This window comes from Lissotriton vulgaris, chromosome 3_2, assembly GCF_964263255.1.
Source record: "Lissotriton vulgaris chromosome 3_2, aLisVul1.2, whole genome shotgun sequence".
Taxonomy (NCBI): domain Eukaryota; kingdom Metazoa; phylum Chordata; class Amphibia; order Caudata; family Salamandridae; genus Lissotriton; species Lissotriton vulgaris.
In genome coordinates, this window is record NC_141690.1 from 183076100 (window position 1) to 183090998 (window position 14899).

Below are 14899 nucleotides of genomic sequence, written 5' to 3' on the forward strand. Positions count from 1 at the left end.
CATCCTTCAGACTTCTTTGATGCTGGACCCACTGGACCCCAGATATTCCACTTGGCACAGTGGACGAGGAAGTTGTAGAAGGCTAGGAAACCAAGAAGTTCTCACTGTGTTCCAGGACCGAGGCTGAAACATCAAGATCATAGCCCAAGTGCCTTTGGCTGCTTGTGGCAGTGGGAGGCCCAGAACAGCACAGTGCCAAAGAGCTCCAATGAATAAAAGCCTCTGCAAAGGAGTCAGATGTGACTTTCGCTTGTTGATAGCGAACCCCCATGATTACAGGAGGTTCACTGTCATCTGGAGGGTGTTTAAAACGGACTGTGGCGAGCCTGCCTTTAACAGCCAGTGACCAAGGTAGGGGAAGACTCGTATTTCCAACACCTGAAGATGGGCTGTGACCAACGCCATAACAGCACTGGTGAGGATGCAAGAGAGCACTGCAAACTAAATATGCTTCCGGCCTACTATGCACTGCAGGTAATGTCTCTAGGACGACAGGACATGTATATGAAAATATGCATCCTTTAGATCCAAGAACACCGTTAATTCACCAAGGATCAGTTCATTAGGATCAGAGCCAGCATGAGTATTTTGAATTTGTCCGTCCACAAGAAGGCAGAGCTCGAAGGTCTAAAATAGACTGGAGTACAAAGTCCTTTTTTGCCACAAGAAAATAACAGTAACAAGTCTCTCCAATTACGGTACACTCTCAATAGCATCCCTTGGAGAGTAATGCTTGTGCCTCCTGCTGAAGAATGGAAAGGTGTTCTTCTAAAAAGCTCTTTGATTTGGGGAGGAGTATTTAGGGGGCAAAAAAGAAAGGTAGGGCACTGCCATGCTGCAGAATTTTTAAGACCTACCCGTTGGACGTGAAGGATTGCCATGCTTGGAGGAAGTACTGGATCCTGCCCCACACCAGATGGGCATTCACTGCTAAGGGTAAACTAAAGCGGTTTGGTGACTTTTGCAGCAGGGAAGGGGGAAATGGGAGGACTGATGCCCCTGCTTGCTGCTTTCTAACCCCACGGCCTCATAAGGAGTGGGGTGACTGCTGTACTAGTTTGGGAGACTGTCTTTGTCTATGCGGAAACGCTCTGAAATAGACTCAACATTTTGAATTGGTGTGGAAATGCTTGGCAGGGGTCTGCAGAGCATGCTGCCCCCTTGTAATAAACTTGGGTGCACCTTATTCAGTAATTGCCTGAGCCAGGGAGACCCCAAGGTCTTACAGAATCTCCAGCAAGATCTTGATGGGCATGTCCCACGGGGCATGCATGCGGCAGCCCAACAGGCACATATCTTTAATGGACTGCAATGCTAGACTTATGGAGAAAGCTATATGCTTTCCAAACTCCTTAGACTCCCTATCCAGAGGAATCGTGGGAACTGAATTGGTATTCACTTTACTAGTTGAAGCCTGAACTCGACTTTGAGTTGTGGTTCTCTGGAGTAGGATGTTTAGTTAGAAAATCAGGATTGCCCGGAGGTGACGGATGCCTTCCCACCTGGTTATTCAGCAGTGGGAGGAACCAGGGTTTTGATCAGGTGGCCTCAAGGTAAAAAAGGCGTAAAAGCTCAGTCATGACCAGCACAGGCTGCAAACTTCTCCATAATGAAGCTTGTTTTGGTCTCAACTGAGGTCGGCTACAAATCTAAGACCTCAGCTGCACTGCTGACCACCAATGCAAAGGGGGCACTTTCTTCTGTCTCCATCCTGAGTTTTTCCTTATTGAGAGTGAGAGCTAAAAAGATAATGGAGACTCTGCTGGTGCGTTCGCTTGTCACCAGATCAGGATGTATGGCAATGGATTGTGCCTTTGTAAGCTCATTGCTTGACATCGTTTAAGACTGAAACAAAGTTGGTTTGGTGACAGACATCAGAATCAGCACTAGATTCTTTTCTGATGCCAGTGGAGTCAGTATTGGAATTCATGTCGAAGTGTCCAGTGCAGGTCTTGGAGCCCTAGTGGAAGCTTGTTCTGGAGACAATATGGGGCCTGAGGGGCCCAACGGCTCTGAAGAAGGACCCACTGGTGGGAACATGACTGGGGCCACCGTTGCTTCCTTGGCATCCAAAGGGAGCTCATAGCACCCCCATACATTTGCAGCATGGCCTCCTAAAAGGCTTCAATCTACTGTGATGTTGCAGATGGTGTGGGAAACTCAAGCATAGCTGATCAGCTGTGAAACCTCCTTAGTGAACGGAGACCTTAAGGTTGAACGACTTCCATCATGACGCCCTTGCAACATCTCTTTCGATTCAGAGTGGTATGAATTAATCGAGTCCTGCCTTGGATATTTATGTGTCCATTTGGACTGTAATGAAGACTTTGAACATAAAGCTGATTGCTCATGGTAAGGGCATAGGGAGCAGAACAGAGTCCTCAACCTGAAGCAGAGCTTGTGCGAAGACCAGAACTACTTGTGTTCTGGGGCATACAACTTCACCTCCCACTCCTGGGTCACCTTCGGGTGCATGATGGCACATTTACTGGATGACTGAGTCGTAGCCCGAGGCCAGACTCCAGAGACACACCTTGTGTGGTTCTGTTACCAATACGCGTTTGTGTAGTTGCAGGATGGTTTGAAACCTGCCGTTTTAGGTGGGGACTACGCTATCTAGCACTCTAGAACTTGATTTAGAGGTTGTAGAAAGGCCAACTAAATTGTTAGCAAAGCTCTGAATTTGAGTAAGAAGGCGCAGACATAAGGTAACTGATGTCAATGGGCAGGGCTAGCTCTAATATGCAGCTCAACTCTGTCACTTCCTGGTGCAGAGTCCATGGGAGCTGCACTGTGCCAGCTAGCAGCATGTGGGAGAAATGCTGAAGGAAAGTTTTGGGATACAGTCTGGTGTTTGGGGAGCATTCTAAGGTGAGGAATCTTGGGTTAGAAGTATCCATCAAAAATAGGTTGATACGAAAAGTGTTGGCAACTGACAACAGTATTGAACATATTTCGATGGAAAAGACGGACATTCAACATATTTAGTTTTTATATATTACCCTCAAAGTAATGGACTAGTAGAAAGGTGCAACAGAGTACCGAATGAAGGAACACAACTGGCAATGTGTGAAGGGTTGGACTGTAATGTAGCTGTGAGGAGGCTGCTTTGAAGGTATGGCACAACTCCATATGTAACCTTGAGTAAGACGCTATATGATAATCAAGGGAAGAGTGTGCTTGGTGCAGGGGCAAACGTGGATGAGAAAGGAAAGACAGTGGTGGTATGGATGAGAACATAGTGTAAAGTAGTTGATTATGTGACTTCTTAACAGAATCCCTGCACTGGTTATTCTAAAATGTTCGACTGGGTGAGTCTCTGGAATGCGTGGCTGGTGAAGAGAGAATTATCCAGGTTTCAGCACCACTACAAATTCTGATGGTGGATAAGAATATGGTCAAATGTAACGTGTGAAACTGCCTATTCCTGATTGGATGTTGGAAAAAAGCAGTGGGGACCAGGCTGAAAAATTGTGTTTTACTTGTAGATAAATCTGTGAAAGGGATTTGCAAAGTTAATGCAAGAATGATAGATAATGCATGCAAAGTGCTGGTTGTGTTGTGGCCTGTCCAACATATGCATTTCTTCATAGGTTTTCTGAGGTTTGGTTGGGTGAGAGTTGGAAAGGCATGTTCTGGAAGTTCCTTGCCTATTATTCTCTGGTGGGTTCACCACTTTCTCTGTTAACACTTGTTTAGCTTCCCTATGTACCAATAAATCTGTGAAGCCGCATGCATCCATCTGGCCATTCACATTGGCCTGAGACAGATGGATCCTTTAAGCCTAAAACTGCATACATAAGCTACCTTTGAGTACATCTCTTCCTGATGTGTACTGCGGTTTGTGGAGTTGCAAAGCATGTGTTCATCGCTGTATCTCTATAGTGAAAGGTTCAAAGGATGTCAGGTATGGTTAAACCATGGAACAAACTACATTTTCCCACATATACAAATGTCCTTGCATGCATGAAAAAACATCAAAGATTCAGAAAAAAGGCAAAGAAAACGCTTTCAAAATAGAACGATCAGGAGTGGGAGCGTTTGTGTGCAATAGAGAACAGTTCCTCCTGGTCACAAGGAAAGCTGGGACACAAGGAAAGCTAGAGGTAGAAAGATAGGGACTGCAGCTAAGCCACTTTTTCATACTATTTCGAATCATCCTTCCCCTGTACCAAAATGTACCACACTCCTGAAAATGGTTGGTGTGGAGATTCTCAATTTTCTAGTATCGAAATTGAAGGCAAGGCATTTGGCTGTAATCTGAATTAATTTCCTATGAAAAGGTTAGCCTCAAGCCAGAGTACAATTCACATTTTTGATTTTGGAAAAGGTTTCATTAGCCACATATCGGTATAGACAAGGAAGCATTTAGGTCTTTCAGATACTTTTCGGAACAGTACGTGGATATAATTTGTCATTAGCCACCAGGTACAATTTAGGCCCCTGGTGCTCAAGTAGCCTGAAAACAGACTGAGCAGGCTTTAATTGTCTATTAATTGCTGAAAGCAATGCAACCACCTTTTTATGTTCACTTATTCACAGTAGTAGTTCGTGATTGTGGCTAACTTATCGCTTTTTAGCTAGGATATCACCAAAGATAATGCCAACATTGTGAAAATAGCAATTGTCAGACTTAAGAGGTCAATGTAAATCATTATTTCTTACATTACTAAAAAGAAGTACTGTTCCTCGATGTGTGTTATGTAGCAGTAGCATGAAATGTGTAAAGATTAACCACACACTATAAAACTGCCACATTCATAGGATATTTCTTCTTGTAACTATAAACTGCCCTTACTCATATAAACTGAACTATGTAAATTATCTGCTAATTTCATTAAGGAAGGAGTTAAAAATGTTTGTGTGCCATCAAATTTACTAAGAAACCACATGCAGTTCCGCAACAGTAAGAACAACAGCAAGTGCAGCATTCTCCTTCCAGGACAGAGTGCTTCACACAAAAGCAACAGTATTAAGCCCAAGAGACTAGTTAATGAAGATATTTTATTTTGGGGTAGTAGAGACCACTTAATAGTCTCAGATCCTTTAAGAAGCCTGACCTTTAATTACAAACTTGCAGAAGCATAAATTTCATAAGGAGCGCGTCCGCTCAAAAATGCAAACGTCAGTATTTACAAAGAACCTGCTTGCCACTGCGCAGTACTGTGGATACATTTGAGACAGCATGACAAAGGTAATTAGGCATTGTGAAGAGGAGTCAACTGGATTACAAAATAGTGATTTCTATTCATTAGGTAAAGCGTGGTGGGCTCAAAATTTAAAAGAAAAACTGTAGCTTATTTCAAATAATACATTTAAAAGGAGTGTAAAAGATATGCGCCTTAATTAGCTGCTGAGCATACAGGGTTAGCACCTTATCTTACTGTTACTTTCCTGTTAAAAACGTTACCTAGAGGGCTTATTTGCTAGTTTTTGCATTCCTTTACATAATAAGAAGACAAAACACGCAATACAATCCGGTACATTCTAGTGGTTAATGAATTATGTCAAAAAATGACAGTGTTTTTGCAGTGCACACATCCTTTAGGAGTCACTCTTCTTTTTGTTCTTCTTCAGAAAGGAGGGAGTGCGGAACTTCTTTTTCTTTTTGGAAGGAGACTTGCCGGGAGATTCATCACTTCCGGGGTCTGCTGCTGTACCGTCCTCAGCCACTGGTGTGGTTGGCGTGGTTGGCACCTCAGCAGGCTGAGGCTCTGGTTCATCAGTTTCGGCCACAGGCAGCTCAGTTTGGCCCTTGTCTACGTCATCGTTGCATGCAACCGCTTCCACTTCTTCCTCTTTTTCAAATGCTGGGAAGCACAGTGGCTCTGTGGGCTCGTCAGGGGTGAGATCAGGAAGGGTTTGTTTTAAAGTTGCGGCATCACTGTCATCTTTGTAAGTGTGGTCCTGTTGTAATTCTAACAGACAGATAAATAGGTTAGGTTTAAGTATTTGTTTTTACATTAAACATGTCTTAGTATATCTACTTTGCATGATCAAAGATATCACATTTTAACTATTCTTTTACAGACACAAGAAGTGATTTCCAAATTCGAATGCAAGAATTCTCAGTATTGTCAATTTCTTGCTGAATTTCAAAGGAGCGATCATGAAAAAAAATCTGTCAGACTTCTCTGGGAGGAGTTACATACTTCTAAGATTGTTGATGATAATAGAGCAGCTTTATTTCCAGTAAGGCTGTATGTATCTAAATGCCTGGAAAATTGCTGCTGGGATGTAGTGTTTTCGAAATACTACCATGGTACCTGTGCTACATCACTGTCTCACAAGGATAGCAAACAGGGGAGTTAACACACAGGTAGATGTAGAAGGTTTGTGATGTAAGAGATGTGTTGAAGCTAAGTACTCAATGAGATATCCTCTATTCCCATTTATGGGGTGCATTAGTTAAATGTAATTAAAAATTATTATAAATAGGAGAATTGCTGTTGTCTTTTAAATTTATTTGAATAGTGTTTGGACTACTTAGTATTCATATAAAAGTAATTATATTATTTTAACACCATCATTCTTTTCATCATCAACTGGTAAATTCACTCACACACCAACCGTCACTACAAGATTAAATTAAAAGGTTATCGGGTCGTTTAATAAAGCTTTAAAAAGCGTTATACGTCAAAAAGCCCCAGAAGCAGAAGGATAGAAAAAAGCTGTTTATCTGTTACACCAGGCAAAGAACTAGTCCAAGTAACCCAAAAGCAAATTTAGCTCATGTGTTAGTTTGGAAGTGTTAAAAAACACAAAAACTTAGAGGCCTATATGGCATTTCTTGCTAAAGAATTTAATCAAACCAATTGAGATACTATACCTTTTTTGATCTTCAGATGGTTAAAACATATTTCACAAAGTTGAACATAAAGCATTTGTAAAGCAGGCATAGTGGACCAATACCTTCTTGGTACTGAAAGATGTATCTGTACTATTTTTCAATATACATTTGGGTCTAACTACAGTAACATCAAATCCTATGTGCGATCTATCCTGTAAGTGGACATATCAAAGTGTGTGATCTTTCTAATGTAGTCTGAGGGAGTCTTTCTAACATGATGAACTATCTTTGAACATCATCAGTCATGCTGGCATTATAATATACAAGGCACAACTATCATATGGCAACTAGCTTATCATGATCAATTACATTGATCCTAAGTACCAGCTAGAACCACTAATTATGTTGGTTGGGGTTTACATGTACTCTTCATAATTATGATGTATTTTTTAGAATAACCAAACATGAGATCAGCACATTCATGGTTGAAAATATTTTAGTGAAAATAGTGCTAGCCCGGGAATCAAACTACACAGTAACTACAATAAATAAATATGTGGCGATGGCCAGTGGTTTCTGCAAATAAATTGGTAATGCAAAAATCTCTTGGTCATGGGAAGCACTTTCTCTGCACTGTGCAGTCAGAGGCGAGCCTCCCAATGCTAAATGATTAATTTATTTAACTTTAAAAATATATAGGTATACATCTAAATTATTGGTTTACAAACAGTCGTGTTGAATATTGTATAAATAGGAATGTTCTAAAATTATGAATCCCTACATAAGTAACACTTTAGTCAAAGTAAATGTTATAATAAGATTTAAAAAAATGGACTGTATTTTTACATTCCCTCATTAAATAACACCCGTGGCCCTCTGCAGTAATATCCTTCAGAACTGCAACTAGAAATGCACCCTGTGCGTTCATGAAGATGTTATTTTATTGCACCAAATTGCTCTATTTTTGCCCAGGGTTCTTTAGTTTTCCTTAGTTTTGGGTGCTGTAATCTTGAGTCTAGGAGCTATTTGAAAGATATTGTAAGTAAAATGATGCTTTAAGTACAAAAGTGTATACACGCAAATTTATATGGCAAGATTCCAAAGGGAAATTGTAAATCTTCACCCAATCCTTCATGACTTGCAGGAATTCACAGAAGTTTCCAAAGCCACTCCTGGAAAACCTACACCAATCGCAGGTTTTCACAAATATCCCTGGAAAAACGGCTGTGAATTCCACTGCCATCATGCGAAAATATGCAATTGTATCCTGCTAGTTACAATGCTAAATCTTTTCCAAGGGGTAAAGAGTTTTGATACTAGTTTGTGAATTTCCACTTATAGAGAATTCCTCCTCTACACCAAAATCTTGAGTGCTTTCATTTAGGAGTGCAAAACCAATGCTTCTGAATTAAGTGGTTATGAGATTGTAAATGAGGGTATTTGCAAGTTTACGTCTGAAGTTGCAAACAGCTTTGAGAATCAGGCCCTCTATTTTCTGTGAATAACATTTCCAACAAAAGTGTATTTGTCATGAACATTTGTAAAAGAAAGACCCATTACTCAATAGATCACTGAGTCCGTTGCATACATGGAAATGGTCTGTTTCTTAGAAGGTTTATTAAAGATTTTAAAAAATGGATTGGTCTTTCTAAAAGGTTTAGTCCAATCAGCGTAATATATGAGCGCAGTCTTAATATCCAGATCATGTAATGCTCTCTCTGTAAGTGTATCTGCTGGGGAAAGAAAAAAGAAAACTCAATAGTCTGGTTAACATGAAAAGGGGATACCACTTTTGGTAAAAACTTGGGGTTTATCCTAAGCACCACTTTTTCTCTATGTACGAGTATAAATATAACTGTTATAGTAAGAACCTGCAATTTACTAATTTGTCTGAGCGAAGCTAAGGTTACAAAGAAATAAACTTTCCATGAAAGAAATTGTAAAGGACAAACCTGCATGGTGAATGTGAAAATGATAATGGCACTATTCCCTGAACAGAAACACTGAAAGGGTTAAAATGTTTTAGAAATACAGAAATGGACACAATTTATCCATTTGGTTGGACAACAGGCACTAGTAGTGAACCTACGTGCTTCATGCAATATGGCCATACACTACTGTGGAATCTAAGTTTCCAAACTTCAAGACCTCGGATGCCAAATAGCAAGACTGAGCTGCTTGGGGTAGGGAGTCTGATGCATCCGTGTTGCTGGGTGAAAAGGTCCTCCCTAATGGAAAGCATCTCAAGCCGAGTGATCGACACCTCTAAAAGTATGGAGTACCATGGTTGTCTGGCCCAAGTTAGGGCTACTAGGATGAGGGTAGCTGATATTTGCCCCATCTCAGCATAAGCAAATATCCCTGAAACAATTCATCCATAGTGCTTTGCCCATGGACTGTGGGTAACTGGAGGTGAGTTTTGGCATTTGCTTTTTCTGGGGTGGAAAACATGTTTATGAGTGGTGTGCCCCACCTGAGGATGTAGTGTCTAAGGACATTTGGGTAGAGTTCCCACTTGTGGACCTGTTGATGTATCTTCCTCAGGAGGTCTGCAAAGTCGTTGCCACCCCTAAGAGGTGTTCCGCCACAAAGTGTATGTAGCCAACTGTCAGTGGAAGGGAGTGTGTGCTACATCCTTATGTATGAAGTATATAGCTCTCATGTTGTTTGTACACACCATTACCACTTTACGTCGTACCAGGAAGTAAAATGCCTTCAGAAATATGGCCTAGATATGGAGAGGTCCATGCGGCCTGTATGGTCCATTTGTGTAAATGTGCCCCCCTCCCTGTAAGTGAAGAGTCAATTGTAATGGTGACCAGCAGAAGAGGGCCCACAAAAGGCCTGCCTCACAATAGACTGTTGGTGTTCCACCACTGCAGAGTGTGCTGAATGCTGGCCTGTATCAACACTAGATGTTCCCATTGAAGCTGTGCTTGTGACCACTGCTGGGTGAGATACTGTTGGAGGGGGTCGCATGTGCAACCATGGGATGATTGCTATACATGATGCCAACAATACCTAGGAGCTGCTTTGGCATTCCTACAGTTATGGGGCAAGTGGTGTTAAAAAAAAGAGGCAACAGCTGTTGAAATGCTATCACCCTCTGGTGACTGGGATATGCTTTCCTCGTGACAGTGTTGAGAACCGATCCTAGAAAGGGTTTTATCTGCTGGGGTTAAAGATTCAATTTCTTGGCATGGACTGGATAGCCCAGGCTGTCTAGCAAGTGGAGTGCTGTTGAGTGTGAGCTAAACATTGTACTTAGCTGCTGCTATTGATCATACAGTCATCTAGCTATGAAAATGCTTGGATGCCTCCTCTCAGAGGATGAGCATCTACCACTAAAAGACACCCTGTGAACACTCTTGGTGCTGTGGGCCCCCCGAAGGATAGTATCGTGAATTGGTAATGCTGTTCCCTTACCTCAAATTGTGGGTACTTGTGATGGGGGAGGGGGGATGTGGAAATATGAGCCTTATTTGAAATCTCATTCAGCCATGGAGTCTCCTTGCCGGAGTACTGGATTACATCCTGCATAGTGGTCATATAAAAGTGTTCGGACAGGATGCATAGATTCAGTGGCCTCAGATCTAATATGGGGTGAAGCGAACCATCCTTCTTTGGAATGAGGAAGCATAGTGAATAGACTTCTTTCTCCTTGCAGATGCATGGGCCCCGGTATTGTAATGTCCTTTTAGAGCAAGGCTGTACCCTTATCCTGCAGAAGCACAAGATGGTTTTGACTGAGGCTGTGTGGAATGTTGGGTGGGGTACTATGGCATTCGCAGCAGTAGCTCTATTGGAACACTGTCAAGACCTACTGATGAGGGGATTTCTGCCCAACGCTGGTGGAAATCTGATCCTCTTGCCCGACACCTTTGGATAATTTGGGGGGGGGGAGATGTATGGGGAGTTAGTAAGGAGCTGACGTTTTGTTGCCGGAGCCCCACTGTGAGCAAGTCCTGCCTGATTGGAAGTTGTGGAAGGTCTGCGGTTGTCGTGGTATGACTGCAGCTGGATTGGCGGGGCTGCCTTATTGGCCCCTCTTGCTTGGTGTCTCAGAAAGGACTCCTTTCTATTTAGAGAATTGCAATGCATGCACAGACTCTGCGATGACAGTGTTTTTCTTACTCTTTTCCAATGTCTTGTTGACTTATTATTATTATATTTATAGAGCGCGCAGCTACCCGGAGGTATCCCGGAGCTATGGACAGGATGAAAAAGGACCTAGCAAGTGAGACTCAGGGCCCGGAGTAGAGAACGGACTATTGGTTAAACAACCACGTTTTTAGATCCCTGCGAAATTTGAGGTAGCAGGGTTCTGTGCGAAGGTGATGGGGGAGAGAATCCAGAGAGAGGGCGCTGGGTACGAAAAGGAACGTCCGCCCATTCTAGCTCGCTTTATCCTAGGTACCTGAAACTTGTGCTGGTTTGAGGAACGGAGGACACGTAAAGGGCAGATTGGTGAACTAGAGTTATAAGATAGGGTGGTGCCCTGCTTGAGTTGATTCTGTGCATATAGCACATGGCTTTGAACTTTGTGCGAGTTTCAATTCGGAGCCAGTGAAGGTTTCGTAAGGGGGTTGATGTGGAGAATTTGTTAGGCAGTTTGCAAAGTAACCTAACCGCTGCGGTTTGTACCATCTGAAGTTTCCTCGTTACTTCCTTGCTGGCACCTAGGTACAGGATGTTGCCGTAGTCCAGTCTAGATGTTATTAGAGCCTGGACTACGGTTTTTTGTTTGTCCTGAGGAAGCAGCCATATGATCTTCCTAAGCCACTTTAGGATAGTGAAACAGGTCGAAGCAACTCTGACCACTTGTTGATTCTTGGACATTTGGTCATCAAAAATGATGCCAAGTTTGCTGGCAGTTTTAGAGGGGGGACTTGGGACCCAAAGACTTGTTCCCCATCAAACTGGGCCATTAAAAGATGTTGTTGCACCTCTGGCTTATAGCCTGTGACACAGAGCCATGCATGCAGACAGAGGACACTAGTACTGACATAGTGTTCAGTCACAACAAAAGCGCACCTAAAGGTTGAGCTTGACAGCGTTTACCTCTGCGCTACCAACTCCTCATACCTTTAATTACAAGCCTCCAGAAGGTGCTGTACGAAGAACAACAAACATCTCCTCCCAGTGACAACTGTCATATTGGGACAGTAAACCTACTGAGTAAGCTATTAGCCAATCGGCAATTGCCCCTACTGTGACTCTATTCCCTGCACCATTGCAAAGCTTGCTTTGTTAGTGGATTGGGCATCCCTGGTTACCTAGATACGTGTCATCTTACATGCCAGGTGCCCAATAGGAGTAAGTGACTACTTGCCCTCTAATGTATAGTGTGTCACTAGGGGATGCCTTAAACTTCCTATCCACTCTCTGCAGGACTACCTTAGCTCTCACTGGGCGTTTAAAGTTCTCTGGTTCTGTCCTAAATATCAACTTGAGTATTGGTATCAATTGGCTGTGCGTTCAGTCTAAGAAAGAATTCCCACTACGAAGTCGTTAGTGTGCATTTCCACCTAAAAATGATGATCTGCCTTTGGATCACTACATAATACACAGTAGTATCTTCAGGGCTAATGGCTTGATGGGGTAGGGCTCAAGGTTGGTCCAACTGCTGGGTCGACAGTCGCTCCAAAGGTCATCACCCTGCTCCTACCCCCTCAGGCTGGTCATATGGGTTCTCTCTCCAGAATGGCTACTGGTTTCTAAGGAGTGGACGGATCCCTCTGGAGAATGTTGAGGGGTGGAGAATGATATTGTGAAGGAAGGGGTTGGGGAAGAAGTGGAAGCTGTGGAGGAGCTGGTGGTGAGTACCAGGGTGAAATGGGCAATGGTGTAGGGGCTGGAGGCCTTGTCGGTATGGGGCTCAGAGGTTCCTCAAAGGTGATTTCCTCTCTGGAGCAAAGCTTTCTCTTTTTCAGTATGGGTGGTAATGTGACAGCTATTTTGACCTGGGTTCTTGTGGATATCCTCCAGGTGTCGGAATGGATGAAAAGTCTTTTGCTTAGAATCCCAATTCTTCTGCTGATGTTTTGAGGATAGGTGCCTCAGAAACGTCCAAACTTGGCATCAAAGTCCAAGTGTTGAGATCTGAATGTTGTTTCAGCACAGCTTTGACTTCAAAAGAGGTTTGGTGGAAGTCTGTTTAGGTGAGAGGTGTGGCCTGCTCACCTTACAGTTATTGTCTTCGTGTTGACCGGAGCCTGGGGGCAGCAGTGCACCAGATGCCTTTTACCTCGAGTGTTCAGGGCTAGATGTCAAGGTGCCTAGCGACAGGTGCACTGCCATTACACTATGGCGCCTGGGTGTCTCTTCTATAAGGCGTTCAGCGCTGGGGTCATACTGCTGCCCTTGGAGTGGCTTGCATCTTTGGCCATTTGCGGACTGGGTGTCGACTGGAGTACTGGGAACCCAGAGCGTCCCGTCTAAGGTTTGTAGATGTAATGGTCAACGGAAAGGGCCTGCGTTTCAGTAGCTGACTGTTTGTGCATTTTAAGACATGCCCAGTGTCTCTTCTGCAGTGTAGTGGTTTCTTGCACTAAAACGCTGTGCATCACTCATATAAAGCCCTGTTGTGCTCGGGTGATACGCAAAGACTGCAACCGCCATGTTGGTCAGTCAAAAGATACTTGGCATTGTACTGTGGATATAAAAAAAAGAAAGAAACAAAAGAAAGCTTGGTCTACAGTACTATATTTTTTGACACTGTCTTGGTAGTTGGGTTTGAGAGTTCAGTGCTTTACGGCACCATCGAAGATTTCTTCTGCTGATTTCAATATCTACATATACCACTGGAGCCGGAGGGATTGTTCCCCTGACTTGGGTATCGAAGTTATATACTGGATACATTGGAGGGCGGCTTGGTAAGCCCGTCGATCTTGGAGCTGCCAGAAAGACATCTGGACCCAATGGCCGAATTAAAACAATCTAAGAGTAGAGCCAAAGCCCATGCACATTGGAACACTAAAGAAGGAGTCACACAACATCCAGTGACTAGAAACTTCTTTGGAGAAAAACAACTTGTAATGTCCGAGCTTATCACTAAATGGCAGGAGTATACAAAGCATGTGAATATACCTCCACACATGGTACAAACATAAGGTTCCAAGCCATATGAACAAGTTACTTACCTTCGGTAACGATATATCTGTAAGAAACATTAGTTAGTGTTAGATTCCTTACCTTAGAATATCCCCAGGCGTCAGTCTGGATCCGGAAACTTTTGCGTAGCAGTACCCTTGCGCGTCGGTAGGCGTCGTCTGCAGGCGTCTCCTGCGGCTCCGCGTCCGTCGTTGGCGTCGTGCGCTGTGATGACGTCGCTGGAGTATATAGATGCCGCCTCCGCGCGCTGACGTCAGTTCTTTGTACACAGCTTTTCCGCGCCAAAAGACGCAGAGCCATGAGAGAACCAACACTGGTGCCTTTTGAAACTAGGGCCCTGAAAGGGATGTCCTTAACCCTAGGTATCAGTTCGCAGAACGGGGAGGATGGGTGGGTTCGGTAAGGAATCTAACACTAACTAATGTTTCTTACAGATGGAATATGCTACTTACCAGTATGCATCTGTTCTTGGCATAGAGGGCTGCAGAGTGGTACATTATGAATAGATCGCCATCTGGTGTTGGGCTCGGATGATTGCACTTTGTTTTTCTCTTGGAGAGTCTTTTGTATCTTGGTGACTCCTCCCTTGGTTGGTAGTGCGCATGGGCATCGGCTCCATCCTTAGATTGTTTTGCCATAGTAGGGTTAGATGGAGTAGTATAGTAGAATACAGATAGGAGTGCCCATGTAAGTGTATCTAAATAAGATAATGTTGGAACAGACACAGGTTTCCGGGGAGGCTGGGAGGGCATGTACCACTCTGCAGCCCTCTATGCCAAGAACAGATGCATACTGGTAAGTAGCATATTCCGTTCGAGGCATATGGGCTGCAGATGGTACATTATGAATAGACTATACAGCAGTTCTCTCCCTAGCGGTGGTCGCCCGTGTCTGTTGCAACTGTCTGAAACAATGTTTTTAATACTGCTTGTCCCACTCTAGCTTGTTGTGTTGTGTGCACATCTACACAATAGTGCTTTGTGAAGGTGTGCGGTG

The 14899-nt window shown here is 43.4% G+C and overlaps 1 protein-coding gene across 11 annotated transcripts in view; it reads right to left on the reverse strand.

The window, feature by feature from the left end:
- Positions 1 to 4990: 4990 nt before the first annotated feature.
- The window catches only part of ADD1 (adducin 1), a 582264-nt gene continuing 572355 nt past the window's right edge, over positions 4991 to 14899 (reverse strand). For all 11 annotated transcript variants that reach the window (XM_086964173.1, XM_086964167.1, XM_086964172.1 and 8 more), the window contains one exon: positions 4991 to 5918. In XM_086964173.1, the coding sequence (XP_086820299.1) occupies positions 5545 to 5918 (374 nt within the window). In that variant the 3' untranslated portion in view covers positions 4991 to 5544. The remainder of the gene's footprint in view (positions 5919 to 14899) is intronic.